The sequence below is a fragment of the Pecten maximus genome, chromosome 10, assembly GCF_902652985.1.
Source record: "Pecten maximus chromosome 10, xPecMax1.1, whole genome shotgun sequence".
NCBI classification, from domain to species: domain Eukaryota; kingdom Metazoa; phylum Mollusca; class Bivalvia; order Pectinida; family Pectinidae; genus Pecten; species Pecten maximus.
In genome coordinates this window covers 6,687,044-6,711,995 of record NC_047024.1, presented here as the reverse complement: position 1 = coordinate 6,711,995, position 24,952 = coordinate 6,687,044, and the positions used below count along the sequence as shown (strand labels likewise).

General features: G+C 35.7%; 2 protein-coding genes across 5 annotated transcripts in view; both read right to left on the bottom strand.

The window, feature by feature from the left end:
- The window catches only part of LOC117335955 (cytochrome P450 3A5-like), a 54,079-nt gene that overhangs the window by 3,915 nt on the left and 25,212 nt on the right, over positions 1-24,952 (bottom strand). Inside the window, exons 20-23 of the mRNA XM_033896247.1 lie at positions 23,507-23,664; positions 22,924-23,012; positions 22,039-22,176; positions 20,998-21,160 (exon numbers count right to left, since the gene is read on the bottom strand). Of these exons, the coding sequence (XP_033752138.1) occupies positions 20,998-21,160; positions 22,039-22,176; positions 22,924-23,012; positions 23,507-23,664 (548 nt within the window). The remainder of the gene's footprint in view (positions 1-20,997; positions 21,161-22,038; positions 22,177-22,923; positions 23,013-23,506; positions 23,665-24,952) is intronic.
- Positions 1,473-6,527, bottom strand: LOC117335986 (cytochrome P450 3A25-like). Of its 4 annotated transcripts, none has more exons than XR_004534517.1 (6): positions 6,397-6,527; positions 5,806-5,900; positions 4,859-5,007; positions 3,330-3,464; positions 2,985-3,090; positions 1,473-1,584 (listed from the first exon to the last, which is right to left on the bottom strand). XR_004534517.1 is itself a non-coding variant. In XM_033896289.1 (6 exons), the coding sequence occupies exons 1-6, from the start codon at positions 6,505-6,507 to the stop codon at positions 2,004-2,006; spliced, it is 603 nt and encodes a 200-aa protein (XP_033752180.1). In that variant the 5' UTR covers positions 6,508-6,527; the 3' UTR covers positions 1,989-2,003. The 4 variants fall into 4 exon arrangements, 3 of the variants coding, with proteins under 3 accessions (XP_033752180.1, XP_033752179.1, XP_033752181.1); XM_033896289.1 differs by lacking the exon at positions 1,473-1,584 and adding an exon at positions 1,989-2,020 and having other exon boundaries at positions 3,340-3,464; XM_033896288.1 differs by lacking the exon at positions 1,473-1,584 and adding an exon at positions 2,060-2,100 and having other exon boundaries at positions 3,340-3,464.

Genomic DNA, 24,952 nt, shown 5'->3' with positions numbered 1-24,952 from the left:
TATCATTTGGTACGGATATTGTACCAACAGAAAAAAAAATCAACGAATAAACACTTTCTTATCATTTCAGTTAGCTTTATTACGAATATATTTATCCCAAACACAAAAATGTAAAAATCATCTTGTAACATTTGTCTCATGTCTCATATTGCTCCACACTCGAGCTCGGTTTCCGAAATATTTGTTGAAATGCACGATTACTGAATGAATAAATCTCAGAATGAGCATTTAACATCATAATAATCAGTAATAGCGTACCTACGAAATTCAGGAAAGGACCGATAATTGAATCTTACAATGATTAGTCTAATATTCAGCGGTGACGTTCGACTTCGCGATGACGGTGTCGTCTTCGAATATTTTGAGCGGAGTTCTTTAAACAAGTTACCTATTAATAAATTAAACCGACACAATGACTTTCAAACTAATATTTCGTTTTTTAAAATAATATCATTTACAAATATAATACAGAGGATATGAGTCGTGCATCTAAAACAGATGATAAGCTTTCGTTTAAAACGACCTATATTTTGTCGGGTAGTGATTTAGTTCACGGAATTTAGTTGATACGTTGGGAGATTTGAACATGACAGACTTACATTTGTAAGTAAAGAAGTTATGGGATAAACAAGTTCCCCTACTCGTGACGATTGTTTACCATTTTTATCCAACTCGAGTTAGTTAATTTTCTAATTTTGAGCTCGTGTCTTTTAAAAATTAAAAAGATAACTAATGAGAGTTGGATAAAAATGATAAACAATCTCCACTCGTGGGGGAACCTCTATGTATTCAAATGATAAATGTGCACCGAAATGTCAAAAACAAGTTCTTTAAATCACAAAAGTTACGTCACCCACCTCGGAACTGGCGGGTACATCCGTAAGGTCTCGTTTATACACATATCTAGGTACTGAAGTTTCTGAACATTCTCGTAGTCGATAGGTTCCTACAGTAAATAAAAGTAAAAAGCATATACAACTGTACATTTGTATTAAACACTAAAGCTGAAAAGATTACACCATGTTGGCAAAATATAACACTTGACAAAACTTGAAAGCAAATAGTCAATAATCCGGCGATGGTGGCGTTGTGTAGTCAGGTAGAAATCTATAGTCAAAACAGTTTTGACACAGAGACCATATTATAAATGTTTTTTTTTTAAGTAATAAGATAACGGGCCAACACAAAAACAAAAAAAAGCATCAAATCTCATCATTGGCAATTATTTGTGACCAATGCAAACATAGAGTCTACCTTTTGTTTTCATCAGTAGTAATCGTCCATTATTTTTCCTAACAATGTTCAGACCAGCCCATATATGATAATCTATACCTTACTAGCACTGGATCCAATGTTTATAACCACTTCAGCTGGTCAATATTCAGGATCTAAAAATCTGATATTTTCATCAATATCCGGAACCTACCGATCCGATCTCTTCCTCAATTTCCCGACGTACTTTTTCCTGGCATTCCGGATTCAGAGCGAGATTGTACGATGTCATTGTCAGGGAAATTGATGTTGTTTCGTAGCCAGCGGCGAAGAATACTTCTGCATTCGCCAGGATCCCATCGAATGTTATGCCTAAGATATAAGTTAGCATGACATGGTATGTGTAGAAGTCTAATATTGGTATTGATTGAATTTCATACATTGCACTAATATATTGCATGTAAATGTAGGTGAAATGAAATTAGCAAAGAAAGAAAATGGCATTGGCTCACTGTTATGACCAAAGACTCTGTGTGCTGATATATCAAATAAAATAATTTTCTCACTACTTTAGAAATCCAACGCCATAGAACGTGTACAAATATCACTTTTCTTTCATAGTTCTAACAATATAATGAACAATTAATTTTTGATACTTTCTGCACATTGCTTTAACTTCCTCAGCTTTAGAAGAAACACGTGATGAGTGATACTGACCAAGTGATTGTCTAGTAAACCTAACAAATTGCGTCGTTTTCATGCAGAGTGGTGACGTTCACTTTGGTGTAATATTACATACTCGGCCAATCTGATTGAAATACAAATCATCATTACACACTGAGTTATGAGGATCTCACGATTATCATTCAAGGTCAAGTTCAGATGACCCTGAAAAAAAATTAACCAACTGACAAAATTTGTCTTCCCATTTGGAACCATTATGAGCGTTCTTGTCAGCCGCTTCACGCCCAAATATTTATATATATTCCCCTTTTCAGCTTAATAAATTCTAAATGCGAATAAATTAACGTAAAGTACTGAAAAAGGTTCATAACGTCGTCTCTTATAAAGTTACGAAACGTCGACTAGATGGCGCCATTTTTAAAGGACTGATCTACCTCGGTACTCAATTTTAGCTTGGTCTGTTACCCGATGACCTCTGTACAAAAAGCTAATGTAAAATGAGTAATTTGTCAAATAATAAATTAAATATTGCGGAAATGGGTGCATATTAAACGAGGTAGGCTAACGACAGATGACTGAAGCAGGCATTCAACCACGTCACTAAAACATCTGTGTCAAGATACGCCTTGCTTGACAATCATAGCTAATCCGGGACGGAAATTGTCGATTATGAATATATCAATTATTTAAAAACGTAAAAGGTATTAAACAAATATGTTGAGATGTTTCATCTAATCATTTCAACAATTTTGGTGTCTTTACGTAGATTTACCAGAACAATGTTATCTAAGCAACCACAGCTGCCAACAGTCACCAACGTCGCAACACATACCTACTTTTATTTTCTTTCTGTTGTATTTCAACGATTGTTGTGTCTGTAGATATATGCACTGAACGATGATTTTATTGCGTTTACGGTTGTATGAACGCATTGGGACACAGGAATATTCAATATATAGTGATTACTAACGCGTTATACAGAATTTATCTGTATCCCATTGTGTTGAAGCCAGCGTTTGTCTGTTTAGTGGTATTACAAGGGATCTGTTTGCTTGTTTACTGTATTATTTCAATAAAGGAGGCGTTACCTTTTGGACTGGATTCCTTCTGATCGTCAAAACCGTTGCTGTCTACATCGTCGCGTCTACCTTCATGAGCATCTACCATCAACTGGAGGAAATCTGATCGACCTTCCTACAATTCAACAGATATCCTGCATCTGGATAAGATTGATCCATTCTCATCTCGATTGTAAAATGCAGAAAATATTTCTTTATTCGTCACCGACAAGATTTGACCTCGTATGAACGAAAGCATGCCAGCGAAGATTGCGACATGCTTTGTCATTTTTTTACAAGATTGCAAAGAAAAATCTATCTTAAATAACACCAGTTCCACGATACGGATGTCGTTAAAATCACGTAGATATGTACCGTTAGTTACCTGCTTGCTTTGTCTTCTCTCCTCCAAAAGCTGCGTGGTGAGTTTACGAAAGTAAGCCATGCTGTCTTTTGGGAAAATACTTGCACCCATTTTCCGGAATAACGGTTTAAATGAAGGAAACAATACTGAAATCAAAATAGAATTATGAAAACTCGTATATGTTTCTCCAACAAAGGGCAGGGTATCATATCTAAGTAATAAACACCAATTGGAAACCGGAAGATATGAAATATTTCCAGAAATAATTTCCGAAGAGTACATAGGCTAACCCTGAGGTATGTTACACATATGATCTGGGTACATACAAAAAGGGAACGTGGCGAAACAATATACGCCCATTGAATGCCATATAGTGTGATACACTATCTTTCATGAAAAAAGATAGGAATCAGAGTTTCTAGATGGCATGCTATAATTCTTACCTTTCACAATCATCAATCATGCAATCATGCAATTAATCACAACTTGATGTCTGATTGTGAAGTGTACCAATTTTCAAAGGAATCAATAGAAAATAATATTGAAGTATTAGATATAAACAAAGGAGAATAACTTCTACAACCGCATTCAAATTATATTGTTTGGGTAAACTTTATATCAGGATTATAATTCATTCAAAGCCTAGAAGAGATTAGTCGAGAAATGCTGAGAGTAGATCTCCAGACAAAAATGAAATACTGAAATAAAGAAAGGGCAATGATACTTGCAAATATAGTATAATCGAAGTTATTTTCAAAAAACAAATCAGGATAATAAAGTCTACCATTGGTTGTAAAATATAGATCTCCATAAACAAAAACGACTTTCCCAAAAGGATTCAAATCAACAATCTTTTCCGGAAAACACAACTTCATATCATTATCACAATGTAATGCATACATTTTTTTCGAAGTTCGAGGTTGAAAAAAGTAGGAAATCTCCGCATAAAATATCAAATACTGGAATAGACAAAGGGATATAGCTTTTGCCAAATATGTCCATTCAACATCCTTCACAAGAAAAACAAATTATTATCACGATTATACTGTTCACAACGTTTCAAAGAGATTTGTCAAAAATGTAGGAGATCTCCGGACAAACAAAAAGTTATGCCCTAAGGACGGACGGACGGACGGGCGGACGGACGGACGGACGGACGGACGAACAACGCCATAACCATAATACTCCAGTAAAATGACGGGCGTTTAAACATTTATTTGGTTTGGTTTGTTTTGTTTAACGTCCTATTAACATCCAGGGTTATTCAAGGACATGCCGGGTTTTGGAGGTGGAGGAAAGCCGGAGTACCCGGGAAAAAACCACCGACCTACGGTCAGTACCTGACAACTGTTCCACGTAGGTTTCGAACTCGCAGCTCAGAGGTGGAGGGCTAGTGATAAAGTGTCGGGACACCTTAATCACTCTGCCATCGCGGCCCCTGTATAAACATGAAGGCTGGGAAAACAAAACAAACAAAAACAAACACCAATCCACAAAATAATGCGTTGGACAGACTAATTGAAAGTTATTATATACTCACTTATCATAAGTACCGCAGGCGACGCTAGACTGATGTCAAATATCTTTTTTGCGTGAGTTACAAATAGGTCATTGGGGTTTCCCTGGGAATCCACGTGAATACCGAAAGCCGTGGAGCTTATCACATCCATGGTGAATCCTCCAAATAATCTGCAATGTACACGCAGTTATGATTATTCTATTTTTTATACTATACAACTCATGGTATTTGACAGTGTGATTTTGTCTTAATCTCCCTCGGTACACCCTGTCTCTTTCAAACATTTCTTTTCTTTTCTACCTCCCTCAGCGTTTTCTCTCTCTTCCTTTTGGGGTTCCATGTTCTCCTCTAAATGGGAGTTTCCTATCTCAAACCCAGGACAGTTCATCCCATCCATGGCTTTAATCCGAGTTTGCATTCTACAAACCACGAACAATCTCTCTTTCTCGTCCAAGATTACAAACAAAAATAAACGTAAGTCATTATAGAATTTCGCCTGAATGCGATTGATAATAATGTTATACTCTTTAAATTTAGAGACTTTCACGAGTGGAAGTACTAGCTAAAAATATATAGCTGCAAATATTTAGTTCTGTAAAATACAATTTTAAGACTAATACACGTGAAATAAGCACATAATTATTATACTGGTTGTTTCCCAATTCTATATTCCAATAAGATCACATATTACCCTGCAAAAGGATGACAACAAATGCTGACGATTGTCCATTTATTCTAATAAATAGAATCGAAAATCCCTGATATTTTAAGAGTTTACTTTTATGTAATATTGAGTATATATATTATATATTAATATTCAACTACGATGTTTACCTGTGTTCTTCCTACTATCCATTTCGGATGTGGTGATATCTCTCTTATTTAACACCATAATGAAGCATCCAGACAAAACAAAAATAAACAATAATTATGACACCCGGTATCGAGTGTAACTAAATGAAAAATACCTTCTCATTTCTACTTGGCCTCCGTCCCCATTGACCATACTGTTACGACATGTTCTGACTAGTGTGTCACATGCTTCCTGAACTAATGGCACCATCTAAATTATAGAGAGAAAAAACACTTTAGTCATTTGGTCATTCGGTATTTACAACAACACACTTTACAACAATTATAACAAATATTTACCAGACTAACATCAGTTTTTTTCATTAATATCAAACATTATTATACATTTAAAAAAAATTCAGGCTGAAGCTTGTAAAAGACGCACGTAAATAGGAACCTGGTAACAGCTTCACCTAACATAGTCAAAGAAACTAAGAATGTTATGATCGCTTACACTAACAACAGTTTAGTCAAATAGGCAGGCTTACAATCTGTTTCACTTAGTCAAAGAGCTTGACAACTTAAAAATCTCTTTTATCGATTCGAAGGTTTCAATATTTTTTTTCGATAGCAACCTTGTTATTGTATCGAGCTTGACAACTTATGAATCGATTTCCCAAACAACTCAGTGTACGTATGGATACGTCAGGTTTTACTTTTGACCACATTACAATGAATTAGAATGAAACATTTTTGTGAGCGTGTACCTTCCGTAGTTTGCTTGTTGAAAATGTAGGAGTGATAACACTCCGATCATGTTTCCAGTGTTCGCCCTTAGTATTCAAAAGGCTGCTTTCCAAATCGCCGCTGAAAATCATCTATCGACTTCGGTATAAAAACGAAAATGTAAAAATGAAGATTCAATTGCTATGCAAAAGGCGGAAACAAGAAAGTAGCGTATTTATATATTACAGTTGAATACGTAAAAATGTATATAAAACAACATCATCTTTTTTTTGTTATTTTATGATAGTACCAGTAGGGTGTATGAAAATGGTTTTGAACGAAGTTAAAACAAGATGGTAGTATAAAGTGCATTCGTAGACGGGTCTAATCTATTTAAACCTACTTCTTAAAGTATCTGCCAGATACTTAAAATTTTAATAATGATTATATTATCATTCGTTGGAAGGTGAATACGTTTGATGTTTGTAAATATATGAACGTTGAACAGGGAAAGAATATAAGACAAACCATTCTATCTGGGAAGTTATTGAACTGTTTCACTAGAATCTCCTTCAGCATCTCCTTATCCGCTACTATCAGATTCGAAGTTACCATATCATAATGACTGCAAAAATGAAAGTTCATACTATTTATAGCAGATCTGACCCCAGTTTCATCAACGTTATTTAAATTTCTAATAGGAAAACGTTATTGAAAAAAAAAATTGGTTTACTGGCATATTGACCGCGTGAGCTGGGCCCCGGACATACATGTATAAACAATATTGAATATTTTGAAACATATTTTAAGACGAGGATCGTTAGGGAAGAAAAGAAAAAAGAAAAAAAAACAAAAAAACAAAAAACCACATAGATTCGAATTAATACAAATGAAGCCGATCTCCTTGCTTGCTAATAAGTCAACAATGATTTGTTTTGAGCCTTCAAAGTTATACTGAGTATATTTGTAAATTCGAATCCCCAAAAATGTTTGATTAAATATGGTTTATATTATATTGATTAACGGTATATCGTCAATTTGATAATCGAGTAATTTGGGGCCAAAAAACATCACGCTAACAGAAAAGGGATAGGAATATATCATTAAAAAATAAACTATCTGAAATGAAAAATGTGCAAGTGAGCTTATATCCTCTTAAAAGAGATATATTACGCATGATTAGATAAAAAAATACTTGTTGAAGAAAATGTATCAAATAAGTTTCCCATGATTTTTTTCCAAGAGAACACAAACATTTTTAACTATCGTAATATGAAGTTAGTGTGTTTTAAGAGATAACGGTGCTAAACATCAGTATCGATAACATTGACAAACATGCATGACTAAACAAGTCAAGATGTTGGTCGCTCGATTGTGAACAGAACATACCGGAAATGTTAGTCGTTCAATTGTAAACAAAACATACCTGAAATATTTGTCGCTCAAATGTAAACCAAAACATACCCGAACACCTTGCCATATTTCCGTATTCCATCCTGGTGGAAAGCACGGATACCCTAAAGAAAACAATGCATTAATTACCTTAAGAGTGTATCTATCACAGTAAATCGAAATGCACCTAATAAGAGGTCTTGTATATTCATATTGTATCGATACATAAAATGTACACAGGTCAGAAATTGTATTACCCATTCTATCCGACAATTATCAAAGTTCGGAGTGCTTTGTAAGAGTTTCTACTCGTTAAGAAATATTTTGGGTCATCACGGAAAACGGGCAAGGGAAATAAGATCGGTTGCTCCGAAAAGGAAACCGTCTTCGGCTTCATTGATCTCACCCGCTATAGATAATTCCAACTCAAATCAAAACCTCACTGACCAATTTACACAATGTAACAAATGACGTGTCTGTGGCATAAACCGCATAATTTGGGGCATCCTTATTTCGTCATTATTAAACAGACTTAAAGTAATGATGCAAAAGCGTAAATATCGTGTATGATACTGATTAATAAAAATGATATATTATCAAAATCACAGACCTTGGGCAATAGTTGCTTCAGATGACCAGCTTTTAGATCAATACACATGTAATTCATTACATCAAAATGATGGCGTATTAGTGTCATCAGGTCTTCCCCTTGAAACTTTGTATCATTAACTCATTCTATATTTGCAGTATTTGCGAGTATCTGAATTATGCCATGCGGTTCTTACCTGATTGATCATGGAAAGCAAATTGCCAAAAATTGGTAAAGGTGTCGGTCCCGGTATTCCCATTCTTCTGAACGTCAGGAAATCCCGGCTCATCAAACTATAAATAGCGGCAAGACATCCTGGATTAGTGCTAATGATTATATTATAAGTTTTGTCTAATGTGTGAACAAATGGTGGAATTGCTTTGGGTGAGTTCTTCTTTAAGCTTTGCACGGGGGCAAAAGCAGTTATTTCTCTCAATGATGACTAACCATGGACTATAGCACTGGCAATAATAAAAAAAAAAGTCGAGATCATGTTTCTTTTAAAAGAAAGATTTACTTCTGTATGATGATCCTGGTTCATTCCAGAACTTATCCAGCGCCGACACATTTTAAGTCTTAGAGCTTCTATTCTGTGATATCAAGAGTGGTAGCAGAAGAAAGTTAAATGATAAAATTACCTCCCCGCTTTGTATATTGTATAACTCTGAACCAGAAATGATTCCTTATTCATTATGGAATGTCAAGAAGTACAAAAATTACCAGATAGTCTTTATACATTATTGGAAGCTCCTTTAATTCCATTTTTGACATCACAATTGTTTTTCCCATTAATCGTGAATAAAACAGTTTATCAACAGAAGTTATTTACATAACTCACTAACTATAAAAAAAAACTCATAAGTAAAGATAATTACATCAATCCAAAATACATTGCTAATTGTAAGGAAGAAAAAATACCCTAAAAGTTGTTATATGATATTTCCTTTGATAACAAATATTAAAAAAAACATTGATGTATGTGGTTTGTATATGTGTGGTTGATCTATTGAGGAACGCATGAAAGGAATTTGTTTGCATGGATGTTTTGGCATTTAATGAAATACACACATAATATCATGTTCTCTATGCTAATAATACGGAAATATTATGTCTTTATGTAAGTATATATATGTAGTGTACTCCATGATAAGTATTGACATTATGCATAGATATATGTCTAGGTATGTAGGTATGTGTGAGTATATGTGTGTGAAGTTGTAGATTAACTTATACATTTTACTAAAGAAAACAAAGTAATGGTTTGTGTAGCCTTATTCAAATCTAATTTATATATATTTTGTCGTCAATGGTAAACAATGAGATTCCGGTGGAATGCGTGCTGCGCTCACTATGGTAAATATTCATTGGTTCTTAGTAGGATGTCTCCTTCTTTCTTCATCCTGGCATGATTTAAATGTTGTAAAAAATAGCCTATTACTGACGACATATACATATTGCATCAACGAATCTGTGTCTAAATTTAGCGCAATTGTTCAAGGTCGAGTACAACACTTTGATTGTTTAACATTTCGTCAACACTTTTGGATGCTGAAATAATAAAAAAGACATGAATTTACTATTTCACGTTCGGCCTACTGTCCAATTAAGGAAGTTGCTATATATGTTTTGTCATGCTAGCAGGTTGGTGTACAAGTCAAGTTAGAAGAATTGTGTACAAGTCAAGTTAGAAGGAATGCGTACAAGTCAAGTTAAAAGGCAGGTGCGTAAGGCAAGTTAGGAAGAAGGTGTACAAGTCAAGTTAGGAGGAAGGTGTACAAATTGAGTTAGGAGGAAAGTGTGTTAATCATGTTAGAAGGAAGGTGTACAAGCCAAGTTAGGAGGAGGGTGTACAAATAAAAAAAGATGACAGGTGCGTAAGTCAAGTTAAGAGGAAAGTATACAAATCAAGTTAGGAGGAAAGTGTATATATCGAGTTAGAAGGAAGGTGTACATGTCAAGTTAGGAGGAGGATGTACAGGTCAAGTTAGGAGGAGGGTGTACAGGTCAAGTAAGGAGGAAAGTTGACATCATGGAAATTGTAGTTGTAATTGAATGGCTGATATGGGTCATGGTGTAGATCACAGTTTTGGACGGAACAACGCTACAGGATGTGCTATGTGACCAGTGTCTTTGTTCTTCGTGTAAATGTGTCAGGAAAACAAGGCAAATTAGAGATAATTGACAAATGATGACAAATGACATTTGGTTATAGGAAAACGGTAAAGACTGTTCCCTATCTCTACGCTATTATAATTATTATCAAATTTGAGTTAAATAATTGTGCTATCACATCATGTGGTGTGTAAAAAGGAACTAGATTACACGTTGTCTTACTGTGTTAACCTTGGTTCCGTTTGTTTTGTTGTTTGTTTTTTCCACCTTTTTTCGATTCATCTTAAAACGACTTAATAGAGACCTTGCGGTACGTATAATTATTATATGCAAGACCCATGGAACACTATGGTACCTGAGGACTAGTTAGTACAAACGTCAACTGTTAAAAATATATATGGCGTGATCGTTTTGTCGTTTAATATTTATCAGATTTGTGAATTACCGTTACCGATCTCCGTGGTAATATATACCTTGCCATGGGTTTATCAACTTAAGCTGGAATCATGTTTTTGTTCAGGTATTATTATGTAATCTTTATAATATACCTTTATAAAAGATACTTTGGGGACACATCTAATTATATTAAAGACAAACCAGTGGAAGATTCTACAAACTCGTGTCATAAGACTGAAGCAATTATCCATTAAGTACTAAAATATGATACCCAATTTCATTTACATATAGGTAAGGAGCAAACGGACCAATTTGGTGCATTTAGTTAAATACTGACAACACATGCATGTGTGACCGGAGAGTTTAAAGCCAAATACCTTTTACACCATGTATCATTGTATATATTTGTGACCTCTCGTTACACACATTAATGTATCAACAAAACCTTGAAACCTTGATAACATAATTCGACACATTTATCTTTTATCAGGATGCATGTGTTGTTAGAAGTACGAGTGTACCCGATTGTCCAGTAACACTAAGAATACTAAGTCAGAGGTAATATATACATCTTCTGGTTTTGGTGATTCGAGTATTTCATTTTCTAAATGTTGCTGAAAACATTATTTCACTGAGAGCTAAAAAGAAAAGAAACTATGTTTCAGGTATCCATTGGGGAAAACCCCATGTTTTAGTGCATATGGTTCAAGGTAGTAAAACATGTGATGGAGATAAGACATGTGATTTACACATAATGTTATTCAAATAAGATATGCAAGGTTGTCGATGTATAATGGATTCGTGATTTTAGGTCAAATCTGATTCGTATGCGCTATATTTACACGAACTGCACTCTCGTTCAACCATACCGATAAACCAAATCTGTACTCCTGTACATGTACTACGACACATATCCATACACAGTTGTATTGTGCAGTATCGTTGATTTACGCACGTTAAAACGTACTTAAAGATACTCACACTGTGTAGCAAACGCCGACCATCACCATCAGGATGGCCCAAACAGGTACTTCAACACCGAAAAGCTCCATTTTATACCGTGATAACAAAATGTCCCCGTGCACACAGACCCCCGTCCTGACAGCGAGAGAGCAGAGAATGAAAACGACCTAGATTTTGACAACGTCAGACAAATGGCCGCATTGGAATGTTGCCAACATTATTTTGTGTAGTTCTCTTTTCTCTACACGATAAAGCAAGTTATTTTCTTTAAAAAAAAACAAAAAACATAGCTGACCATTGAAATGTATTTGTATGATTATAGCACCTGGTATTGATGAGATTCCTTACACAGAATTATAAAGCAAGTTATTTTCTTAAATCAAACAATATTTAACATTGCAATGTATTTGCATAATTATAATGATGATATTCCTTACACAGAGTTATCTACCTTTGGAACAAATACTAGTTGTTATGCCATTACGTTCATGGGTGCGAGATGAAATTGCATCGTTTTCTCAAAAACTAATGATGCAACTCTCAAAAGCAAATGACGTCCCACCGATTAGTACCAACTTCCAAGATAGATAGCTCTAGGTAATGAAAGTACGCATAATGCCATTTTGTGTTGTAGTGTTTTTTTTTTTTTTCATATCTCATCACCTTTTTGCGTTTGATGTGAAGCTTTTCAGCTTTCCAAACAACGTTATATAATTATCTTTATTATATTTACTGTATAAAATAAATCCAATTATACTTTACTCCCCCCCCCCCCCCCCCCCCCCCCCCCCGCCTTTATTTGAAAACTAGAAAAAAAAATACACATAATATTAACTAATCAACTTCACGATGATTTAAGTTTAAATGTTGTTTGATTATTCATTTGCTTTATACGTTTGATTAGTTAATTAATCATAATTGATTTATTTTAATTAATTAGTTATAATTAATTAGTTGATTAATTATACGACACAAACTGTGACATGTTGCAGACCTACAATATAAACTTATTCGGCAGTTCTTTACATTAAATGTATAATTAATCAAGTCCGATCAGCTTCAGATAACACAGTAGTGCAATATAAACTAAGCTGACAATGCTTTACATTAAAGGTATAGTTTGGCCTTATTATTATGTATATTAACATAGGAAGCATAACAGTGCATTGCGTTTGTATAATATAATACCGATAACAATATAGAACATACTCACTGCCAGTGAATTGTATAACATGAAGACGCTGACAGCTGACATTTACTGATATAGTAAAACACTACAGTTTCTTCAGTTCGCCTGATATATTATATGTCTGATTAATTATACTAATACGGCAAACTTACCAGCTACAATGTAAGTGGTTTCAAATGCTCGTCTATCCAATCATAATATACGATGACCGTAATGATATAGACTAATACACCTGGTAACAGTTCAATGTCAACATAATACCAAAGGATATCGTTAACACTGTTGGTCTTCGCATGTCGCACTGTTGGTCTTCGCATGTCGCACTGTTGGTCTTCGCATGTCGCACTGTTGGTCTTCGCATGTCGCACTGTTGGTCTTCGCATGTCGCACTGTTGGTCTTCGCATGACGTGCTGTTGGTCTTCGCATGACGTACTGTTGGTCTTCGCATGACGTGCTGTTGGTCTTCGCATGACGTGCTGTTGGTCTTCGCATGACGTGCTGTTGGTCTTCGCATGTCGCACTGTTAAAGTAGCTCTTCGCATGGCGCACCGAAGCGCTTGACTAGGCACCAATGCGACAGTGCGACTCACCGAAATTAACCTTACAGTTACAATAACTTTTCGCCGTCCATCAAATGCATTATTTTTATTGTAGCTTTAATTCATGATATTTAGTCCTGCTGTTTAGGGTTGTCAGGGTTATTTGGGTTGTCAGGGTTGTCGGGTGACGCAGTGTTACCCACTCACGTTTCACCTAGTCGAATCCCCGATCTGACGTGGAAAATGTGTTAGGGTGGCCTGTCCGACAATGTCTGTTTCCTGCAGGATTTCCGGTCTTCTATCAAAGTAAAACATCCCGCGTGCTTCCTTCTCTACCAGAAATAGAGATGAATATTATACAAGTATTGACCCGTTTTCAGGTTAATACACTAATTTATTAATCCGAGAATAAAATCTTCCCAACGGCTGAAAGCAGATTGAAAACATTTTTGTTTTATGACACTTTCCAAACATTTCCATATCACCAAAATATCATTTTCTGTCATTACATTATATAAACTACATAAAAATAATGACTTAATTTCAAGTTTCGACGTCACGGAACGAGGAGAAGTTATATTTGGGTAAGAACTAGTGACGTTGGAATGTTATATTAACTTGGAGTGCTGATTTAGGGTTCTGTAATCCATTAGAAGAGAGACAAAATGACAAATGATTGAGCAGCGTGATTTTATTGGCTGATTTTACTCGTGGATGATATCCCTCGTGACGTGTAATGATCATTTACCAGGGCGATGTCACACTTTTGCATTCGTGCATCCTCCAAGCAAAGAACAACACCTGGCCTTGAGAAGAATAACAATACACCAAACGACAAAACGCGCCAGTAAGGCAGTGCGAAATAAAAATCCTGTTGCCCTGTCATATTGTAGGGTACGTTTGTCTCACTGGCAGGATACTTGTGTCTTATGGCGGATTGTCGTTCTTAACATGAAGCACTGTCGCTCTTCGTATGACACATTGTTGCTCCTCCTTTTGTGGGGGCAACAATGCGACAGTACAACATAGTCACGATAGTATCCTACAAAACTAGCCATACAGGCGAGTGATACGCCTGGAGGATTCGCCACCAGCGATATAGGTTCTGATTCCCACAAGCTGTTGAATCATTTAGATCATGACAAGAAAAATAAGTTTAAGAGTATAGAGAGATTATTTTTACCTGTACAGTACTGGTATAATTAGGAGTATCAATACAATTCATTTAGAAAGCCTCATTATAAACTGCACAAATCAGTTGGACAAGTACAAAACTTTATATAGAGGGGCAAGGACCATCACCACAATACTTCAAAAAGCGTTTAACCATAACTAACCCGAGTGACAATCGGTTCTCTCAGACTAACTTTTTTACTTTTTTTTTCTCCATCTCGTGCAGATTATGAATACATGTCACTATTAATATTGTAAATAATAGCTTATCTAATCTAGTTTTCAAAATTGAAAAAAAAACAAAACAAAACAAAACAACAAAAAACAAACAAACAACAAAAAGTGAGTACTGACAAACAAAACCGTACTGTATAACTCATAATCAATAAACGGGGGGCAATTAATGAACAAAATAAAGACACGCATGGAGGACATTGGAAGTAAGCACAAGGGAATAAGCCAAGAGCTCCAGAATGATACGTGTACTCTGCTTCATTCACGATATCAGCGATGAAAATATAGGTCAAATCCGAGATTAAGTTACATTTTCCTCTTTAGGTTAAATATGCTTCACATTTATTACACTAAAGTGAAATACTTTTTACTTTCAGGTTAATAGACTTTTGCATTATGTTTTATTTCACTTAAGTGAAATAAATGCTCCAGGTGAGTACATAATGGAAATAAAACATAATGGAAATAAAAATCTGTTTCACTTTAGGGGAAATAAAACATCATGGAAATAAACATCGTTTTATCTATCAATAATGAACAACGTTTCTAACCTAGATTACGGAGACTTTCTGGCTGTCTAAGTAATAATTTTACAGATGTATTTTGTGTTTGTTTTAAAATCAAGGGGGCTACAAATTTATAAATGGGAAACTTTTATGATGACCAAAAAGTATCCGAATACTTTAAGTTATTGTTATGGATATACAAATGTGGTATGAAACCAGGTTGGAGACAGGTCCAAGGGGAGGGTTTATTCCATTATACAATGAGGATGGATAGGAGGACAGAGTGACTCTAAGAATATATGATCAGTTTTATTTTAAGTGAAATTCTTTTTATCTTAGGGGAAGTAAACATTTGTTTGCATTATATTTTATTTCACTTCAGTGAAAAAGAATTTCAACAACAACACAAAGATGATTGTTGCTCATACAAAAATTGTATATGATGTCCACTCAGGTTTCCATGTCATTAAAATTAATATTGTTTTATATCGTTTGAAATTTCTAATCAATGTATTTTCCCAAAAGTGTTTGTTTCTTCTTTGAAGATAAGGAGTCTTGAATTTGCTGTTTGAAGGTTCTTTTATTCTTATATCTTAAGCTTGTGAATATCTCCATGTCGATAAGTAGGAGTTATCACCCTTACAATGCTGTCCACATTCGCTACTTGACATACAGTACGCGTCAGTGGCTATGGTACTATTTCACCGCCAGAATTGCGAGTGCCTTCCAGTGTAGGGGATTAAGTACGCCCCACTGTTTCAACTCGGGTGTTTCCACGGGGCCTGGCGAGTGTAGGGGATTAAGGTTGTAGAAAAAGGTGTGACGACTCGCAGCTGGAGACGTGGTCGTGGTCAATGTTTTGTGACCTTACATATTTTCCCTGTTCTGATTGTTTCACATGTAACAATTCATTTACATGCTCCTTCGGATTTTGAGAAAATATTTTATACAGTAGAGCCACAGATTCGATGAATTATGATGAATTTATACGTAACTTTCATAAATTGGCCTAACCTCGTGTCCTGTTACTTTCACGGACGTCCATTATCACAAGTATACATAGTCAGGCATCAGTGTGTGACCAAAAATCAAAATAAACACTAACTAATACAGTTGTCGTCACCGTCTCCATCGCGCCACACCTAAGTACCTAAACCACGGTTTGAAGTGAATGTACCGTTTAATTTCTCACTACTCTGACTATATCTCTATATGACGTGATCTCACTACTCGGCCAACATCTTTGTACGACATGATAGAATATAAATGAATATATAAATGTTATGAGAAATGCACATTTACTTTATAAGCTACTTTATTCTTAAAAAAACTAGTACTGTAACTTTAAAGGGAATTATTCGAATGATTTTTCCATATAGGCAATGTTTCTTTGCAACTCTAGAAAGACAGCATCTACGAGTACATTTGTACGGTAACAGGGACACGCAAAGATTTTTTCTATGTAAGGGCGCTAATTTCGTAACATAGGGCATAAATATCGCTTTCTTAGGGCCCTAACATAGTAACATAGAGCCCTAAGACAGCTATGTTAGGGCCCTAACATAGAAAAAAATTAAATAAAAATAAACAAAATTAAAAAAAACAACAACAATGTATGTCCTTAGTCAGCCATCGAACGCCGCCCTTTCAACATACACATATTATTTAAAAGTACATGTGTAGAATTTGTTTTTAATATATTTTACTAAAATAATAGTTTCTCTCTTTGTCATCATTTACATAATGTAAAATAAAACTTTCGAGGTCAAAAAGGTTAAAATGGTTTCGTGATAGACAGTGCGTCGCGGGAACAGTTTTACTCAAGTTTCAAGTCTCGATTTATATCAAATATTTTTTGAAATATCTGGAAAAAAACCCATATTATTCACAAATGATATGAATATAAAACAATTTTCTGCTACAAGGAAGCACCGGAGTGTTCCAATAGAAGAAGGGATATATACCCTGTACATGAGAAATACGATTAACTAATTTATTTCTTGTATATTATTATTTTTACAGAATTGCAAAGGCAATATATTCCGAACAAGTATCGATCAAATACAAATAAAACTTGTCAAAATATATGAACGATTTTTTAATAAGCAGGTTTCCCGGTGTCGTTGATGATGCAGAAGACACCCTCTAACGGAGCACCTGGTGATATTCTCATTGTACATTTTCCCCACGGTTCCATTAAAATCTAAATACGTTACCTTAGTTTTATCTTGATGAGGAAGCAAAATGTGAGGAATAAGCCTGACAGGTCCACTTTAACCTCATATGAGGATCTGTTGACAGTGGTTCGGCGATACCCGTGTCGTTTTGTGTTTCTCGGGAGGCTGAGAAACAGGCCGATCTGTCGTGTTGTGTCCTTGAGCAAGACACTTTACCCTTATTGTCAAGGATGGCAAGAGATAGGTCTCCTGTATGTTGTTCAGTGATGCAGTTTCAAACAAGGCTAAACTGACGCTGGCTTTTATCGGGGCAATTACCCGAGCAAACAAACAAACTTACTCTTGTTGACAGAGTGTGGTGATTGAGTGTGATATTTGAGTGTGATTGGTCCATTCTAAGTTGAGTTAGGTTCTAGTAATGTTGATGAGAACGGACGAAATGGCGAAAGGCGTTACGACAATATCTTCATCATCCGATCTGGAGCTAATACGCTCTTTATATGTTTATGCTATCTCGCGATCCTGTCCTTATCACTCTGATATATACCAGGCAACGGCAATATAAGTATTGCATTATATACTTGTACAATTAAAATGTATGTATATGCAGGCACCTAAATCATCAAATACATGCTTTTTCAGAACGATCACATCGAGTTTATCAAGTTTTGGATGAATGGGTTGGATTGAAACCATGTATTCGAGGCTTGATAGAACACAGGTCTATTATCGCATTTTAATTCCAAGTTAAATTATTCCATTACTATACAATACATAAATCTATAGAAAACAAAACATGAAAATGGTAACCTGATTTTTCTGAAGACAAAATGGAGAGTGACCCCCTACCTCCAGATATGTTACACACCAGGTAAAATAACCCTCTAACTCCAGATCTGATGAATATCAAGTGTAATAACCCCCTCATTCCGGATCTGATACACACCAGGTAAAATAATCCTTTACTCGAGATCTGATACACGCCTGGTATAGCAACCCTTAACTCCAGATATGATACACGCCAGGCGTCAGGTAGGGTAAACCCCCTATCTTTAGATCTCAAACGCCTGGTATAATACTCTCTTAATTCGAGATCTGATACACGCCTGGTAAAGCAACCCTTAACTCCAGATCTGATACACGCCAGGCGCAAGGTAAGGTAAACCCCCATCCGTAGATCCCAAACGCCTGGTATAACAATTCCTTAATTCGAGATCTAATACACCCCTGGTAAAGCAACCCTTAACTCCAGATCTGATACACGCCAGGCGCCAGGTAGGATAAAACCCCTATCGTTAGATCTTAAACGCCTGGTATAATAACTTCCTTATTCTAGATCTGAAACACGACAGGTATACAATGTAATAACCCCGAACTCCCGATCTGCTTGTCGTATATAGCATATAGAGGTCCCTACCTCGGGGGTGTAATAAAGAAATTCCTACTTCTTTTTTGATAGATAACACAGACATTACAGAGGTTTTTATAAACATTATAATTTGGAAACAGCATTGATGTTACAAACATAGTAGGGAAACCTTGGGTCTACAAAAAATCTAAAACATTAACAAGAGATTATCAAACATAAGTCAAGCTATACAAGCTATATATATATTGTCAATATAAGGGGCGATGGTATCTAAATACATTGGCAATACCAGAAGCGATGATCTCTATATACATGTCAATACAAGGGGCAATGCTCCCTAAAATTTTGGCGATTCAAGAGGCGACGGTCCCTATATACATCGTCCATTCGAGTGGCTATGGTCCGTATATACATTGTCAATACAAAGGGCGTCTGTCCCTATATACACTGTACATTGTCAAAACAAGGAACAATGGTCCTATATACATTGTCAAAACAAGGAACAATGATCCTTAGATACATTGTCAATACAAGGAGAGATGTTCCTTTTATACATTGTCAATACAAGGAGAGAGGTTCCTTTTATACATTGTCAATCAAGGAACAATGATCCCTAGATACATTGTCAATACAAAGGGCGTCTGTCCCTATATACAATGCACATTGTCAAAACAAGGAACAATGGTCCTATATACATTGTCAAAACATCTAACAATGATCCCTAGATACATTGTCAATACAATTGGCGATGGTCCCTATATATATTGTCAATACAAGGACAGATGGTCCGAATATACATTGACACTACAAGGATAGATGGTCCCAATATGCATTGCCAATACAAAGGGGACAATAGTACCTATATGCATTGTCAATCGTTCAAGTATCTATCAAACAAGACCCCCAGAGGGCCTGCATTGCTCACATGGATATTCCATTTACTTTATTAGAATACTCCAATTAAAGTTATATTTCAAATATTTTCCTGCCTTTGAAATGCCGCCCCCAACAATGGTTCAAACTACAGGTGAGCTAAATCCGGTCATTCTTGAAAGAGAAAATGTATCTCTTTTTATTTTGTAGGTTTGTTTTTCTATACTTCCCCTATTGGACCCCCTCTCTCCCGCCCAAAGGATGTGACATCCTTCATGGTCAAATTTTCTCAAAATCTATTTAGTTGTTCAGGACTAGTAGCGTTTTAAAAGATTTATCTTTCGGCTCAGGTGAAACCCAAAAAATTGTTAATAATATTACTTCAAAGGACAATTAATCTGTAAGTTATTGTCGAATAATTCTCGTTTTCAAACATGTATGATATCCTGTAAATATATTGCAGTATATAAATTTTTATCACACTTGGTTGATATTTATTTTAGTTATCGTGTTAACAAGGCCCCATAATAGTATTATTAGAAAGGCTAATAACACCGTAAGTTACTGTCGATTAAATCCCATTTCTGAACTGGTCCGAGATCTTGACGTTATATGCCTACATAGGAAGGTTCATCAAATTTGGTTATTATTTTCTCCAGTTATCGTATTTACAAAGCAATTGTTGATGACGGAAGGACGGACGCCGGACGCTGGACTCAACGGTATGACATAAGCTCATCTTTGCCCTTTGGACCAGGTGAGCTAACACATATATTATTAGGTCGCTCCTACACATTTATGTCTCACAAATCCGAAATAATGATGTCACGTTATTCCACATAAACAGTCAGAACTTTGTCCTGAGATGATTCACTTTTTCACTGACGTTTTATTTCCTCCAACTTCAGCCACAAATATTTCGGCTTTAAAATTGTCATGGCCTCCAGTTTTGGTGGGATCTACAGGACAAAAACATCGATACATTTAACATAATGATTCTAAGTTTGTTTTTGATATTTTTTCAGTTTTTGAAATTGACTTTATGTGCAGTGCACAAAGCTACTTGCTTTCTGGAACATTTAAATATCAACATAAGGTTATTTTGTTAAGAAGTTATTAACAAACTTACTTCAGTTTTCCTGCCGACACAAAACCGGAAGTTACGTATCGCATTTGCAGCTGCCATTTTAGTTTCCAATAATGCCAGTCTCATACCAATACAGCTACGGGGACCGTGTCCGAACGGTACGTAGTCCAGTGGGTCGTGTTTCGCCTTCTCAGTTGGATTAAATCTACCAAACACAACCAATACCGTGTCATATAGTGAAATAATCGGCATGCAGCTAAAACACAATGTAAATATATGACATACAATCATTACTGAAATAAATCCGAAGTTCTCTTTTTCTGAACACTATTTCGCGTGCCATTGACGTTGTCGCGAAAATTTGATCGGTTAAATAATAAAACACGAAAAAGTATTATTTGTGAAATAAACTGCAGGTAAGACTGTCATTTTATACTCGAATTAGTCTGATCGGGAGCCTCTAACCATCCAAAATTATTTCGCCAGTTATAATTTTTCTTACCAATTGTGATAGATATACTTTTCTCTTACCCTGGTCAGGGATATCCACAGTATTACCCGGGTGAGATTTTCTTATCTCACGAAAATCTTATCCTAGGAAAAAGACAAGCTACATGTGCTCTTTGAACGTGCTCTTATTCACGATAGCGTGCCGTCACTATGACCTGACCCGGCACGTTTGAATGTTAAATATCACTATTATTCACAAAAGAAATCGAAATAAGTATTAATTATCAGAGTTAACTGAGTGTTTGGTGGTTTTTTGACAAGCTTGTCTGAACTATATTTTGTATGAAATCAACATCGTAAGGTGTAAAGCGTCTGCTGCAGCCTGATCACAACAGTCATCCGCCGTCCACGTGTTTTTTTTTTTTGTTTTTTTTTAACATACGTTTGGATTTGGTTCACACTACGATTGGAAAACAGTGTAAGAGAAAAATGATAATTTACTCCTTTTTTGGATAATATAGGGGGATCCCAACCCTCGGGGGAGATTGTTAAGTTCCTAAACACTCGGCAAGCCTCGTGTTTGGGAATTTTTGAGCAATCTCTCTATGTATTTATATCTTGGAATAATATTACCTTTCTGGATTGAAAACGTCCGGCTTCTCCCAGATCTCAGGATCATTGTGCAGTGCGTATACCGGTATTGTGACCACCATCCCGGCTGGTATGGTGATGTCCTTCACTTTGGTGGTTTTTACACACATTCTGTCAAATCTACAATAATTGTGAAAAATCATTGGATATCCATACTAAAAAGACATCTTGTTCAATATATGCTAATAAAATACTAGACCTGGTTCTGTTACATCAAGTTGTGAGTGGTACAGAAAGAAATATTACCCCCCCCCCCCCCCCCCTTCTTTCACACACCCCCACACACACACACACACCCACACACACACACACACACACACACACACACACGGGATATTTCATCTACTGGATTGGACGACACATAACATCAGCCGAAAATCAAGGAGATTTTGCCTTTTTGAAAATAACATTAGGATCATGATAGAAACGTTAATATCATTTACAGAGAGAGAAGATCATGATACACATAAAAGTCCACATTATCAATTAGATATACATCGAAAACAGACATCTTTTAGACATGTAGTAATACAGTAATTAAACTCGATGGAAATTAAAACAGGGCAATTAGGAACAAATGTTTATATATTTATATTAATATGCCTTTCCTCTAAGATGTACACGACGCTAAAATACGATATTATTGAAAATGTTAATTTATTATAATAATTATTCATTACATATATAAGCTGATACAGTACACAAGGTATTTAGTGTTGTGTTTAAGGTTTCAAATGCGATATGTACATGGTCACTTCCATCAAACAATTGATCATTAAGACTTGCTTTAAATCTACAAGATTAAAATCTGCTCGGCATGAACATCTATGTGTACAAAGAATAAAAGTGTGGCCGAAACACACCAACCTCAGCGCTGGCGGGTACATCCGTAGGGTCTCGCTTATACACATATCTAAATACTCTAATTTCTTAACATTCTCGTAGTCGATAAGTTCCTACAAAAAACAATATTAAAAACTTTATACATTTGTATTTATTATTAAAACTGAAAATTTTACAACATGTTGGTAAAATAACAAGTGACAAGATATTAAAGAGAATGGTCAATAATCCAGCGATGGTGGCATTTTTGTAGTCAGGTGGAAAGCTACATCAAAACAGTTTTGACACAGAGACCGCGTTATGAATATGTTTAGAGTAATAAGATAACTAACCAACACTATAAACAATAAAATAAAAAAAATCTCATCGTTTGCAATTATATTTGATCAATTTCATGCAACCATGGAGTCATCTACCAAAAAGTAATTTCTTTTCATCAGTAGTAAAGGCCCATTATTTTATTTCTTCAATACTCAGGCCAGTCCAAATGATCATATCTACCTTAGTTGTATTAGTTTATACAGATTCTATTTTCATAACCACTTCCTTCGGCTGGTTAACATTCCGGACCTACCATCCTCATTTTTAATCAATATGCGGAACCTACCGATCCGATCTCTTCCTCAATTTCCCGACGTAGCTTTTCCTGGCATTCCGGATTCAGAGCGAGATTGTACGCTGTCATTGTCAGGGTAATTGATGTTGTTTCGTACCCAGCGGCGAAGAATACTTCTGCATTTGCAAGGATTGCATCGAATGTTATGCCTGAGATATAAACAGATAATGGAAACATTATAATGTCCATGTGCGTGTAGAAGAAGGGTAATGCTGGGTTTTATACAGTGATGCGGTACCTTGTACTAGCAAATTGCTTGCAGACTTTTCGTGTTCGCAGGGTAATGAAATGAGATAAGAAAATCACAATCAAACGTGTAATTATAACAGGTTTAATCAGAACAGGTTATACAGTTTTCTTGACTATGGCCCTTTGTCATGATCAACGGTATTATATCAAAAATAATATCTATATAATAAATACAGAAATAGAACGTGTACCAATATCAGTTTCATTCACAGTTCTAACAATCTAAAGACCAGTTTATTTTTTTATGTTTATACAACTACTTCGAAGTTTTCAGCTAATGAAGAAACAAGTGGTGAGTGATACAGACCCATTGATTGTCAAGTAAACTTATTGTTTATCATTTACAAGGGAGACTGCCTGTTTGTCTCTTTATTGTACTATCTTTTGCAAGGAAGAATGTAGGTATGTCTGTTTGGTGTACTATCATTTACGAGGGAGACTGTCTGTCTCTCTGTCTGTTTGGTGTACTATCATTTACAAGGGAGACTGTCTGTCTGTTTGGTGTACTATCATTTACGAGGGAGACTGTCTGTCTCTCTGTCTGTTTGGTGTACTATCATTTACGAGGGAGACTGTCTGTCTGTCTGTTTGGTGTACTATCATTTACAAGGGAGACTGTCTGTCTGTCTCTCTGTCTGTTTGGTGTACTATCATTTACGAGGGAGACTGTCTGTCTCTCTGTCTGTTTGGTGTACTATCATTTACGAAGGAGACTGTCTGTCTCTCTGTCTGTTTGGTGTACTATCATTTACGAGGGAGACTGCCTGTCTCTCTGTCTGTTTGATGTAATATAATTTACAAGAGAGAATGTCTGTTTGTCTGTTTAGTCTACCATCATTTACGAGGGAGACTGTTTGTCTGTCTGTCTGTTATGTGAACTATCATTTACAAGGGAGACTGTCTGTCTGTTTGGTGTACTATCATTTACAAGGGAGACTGTTTGTCTGTCTGTCTGTTATGTGAACTATCATTTACAAGGGAGACTGTCTGTCTGTCTGTCTGTCTGTTTGGTGTACTATCATTTACAAGGGAGACTGTCTGTCTGTCTGTCTGTTTGGTGTACTATCATTTACAAGGGAGACTGTCTGTCTGTCTGTCTGTCTGTTTGGTGTACTATCATTTACAAGAGATACTGTCTGTCTGTCTGTCTGTCTGTCTGTCTGTTTGGTGTACTATCATTTACAAGGG

Bases quoted from the DNA above. Each gene is read 5' to 3' on its own strand.
- LOC117335986 (XM_033896288.1), bottom strand. From the start codon at position 6,507: ATGATTTTCAGCGGCGATTTGGAAAGCAGCCTTTTGAATACTAAGGGC. The intron at 3,465-4,858 runs GTGAGTATATAA...TTTTGATTTCAG, and splicing joins GCCTGCGGTACTTATGATAA to TATTGTTTCCTTCATTTAAA. The intron at 3,091-3,339 runs GTAACTAACGGT...GTTGAATTGTAG, and splicing joins AGAGAAGACAAAGCAAGCAG to GAAGGTCGATCAGATTTCCT.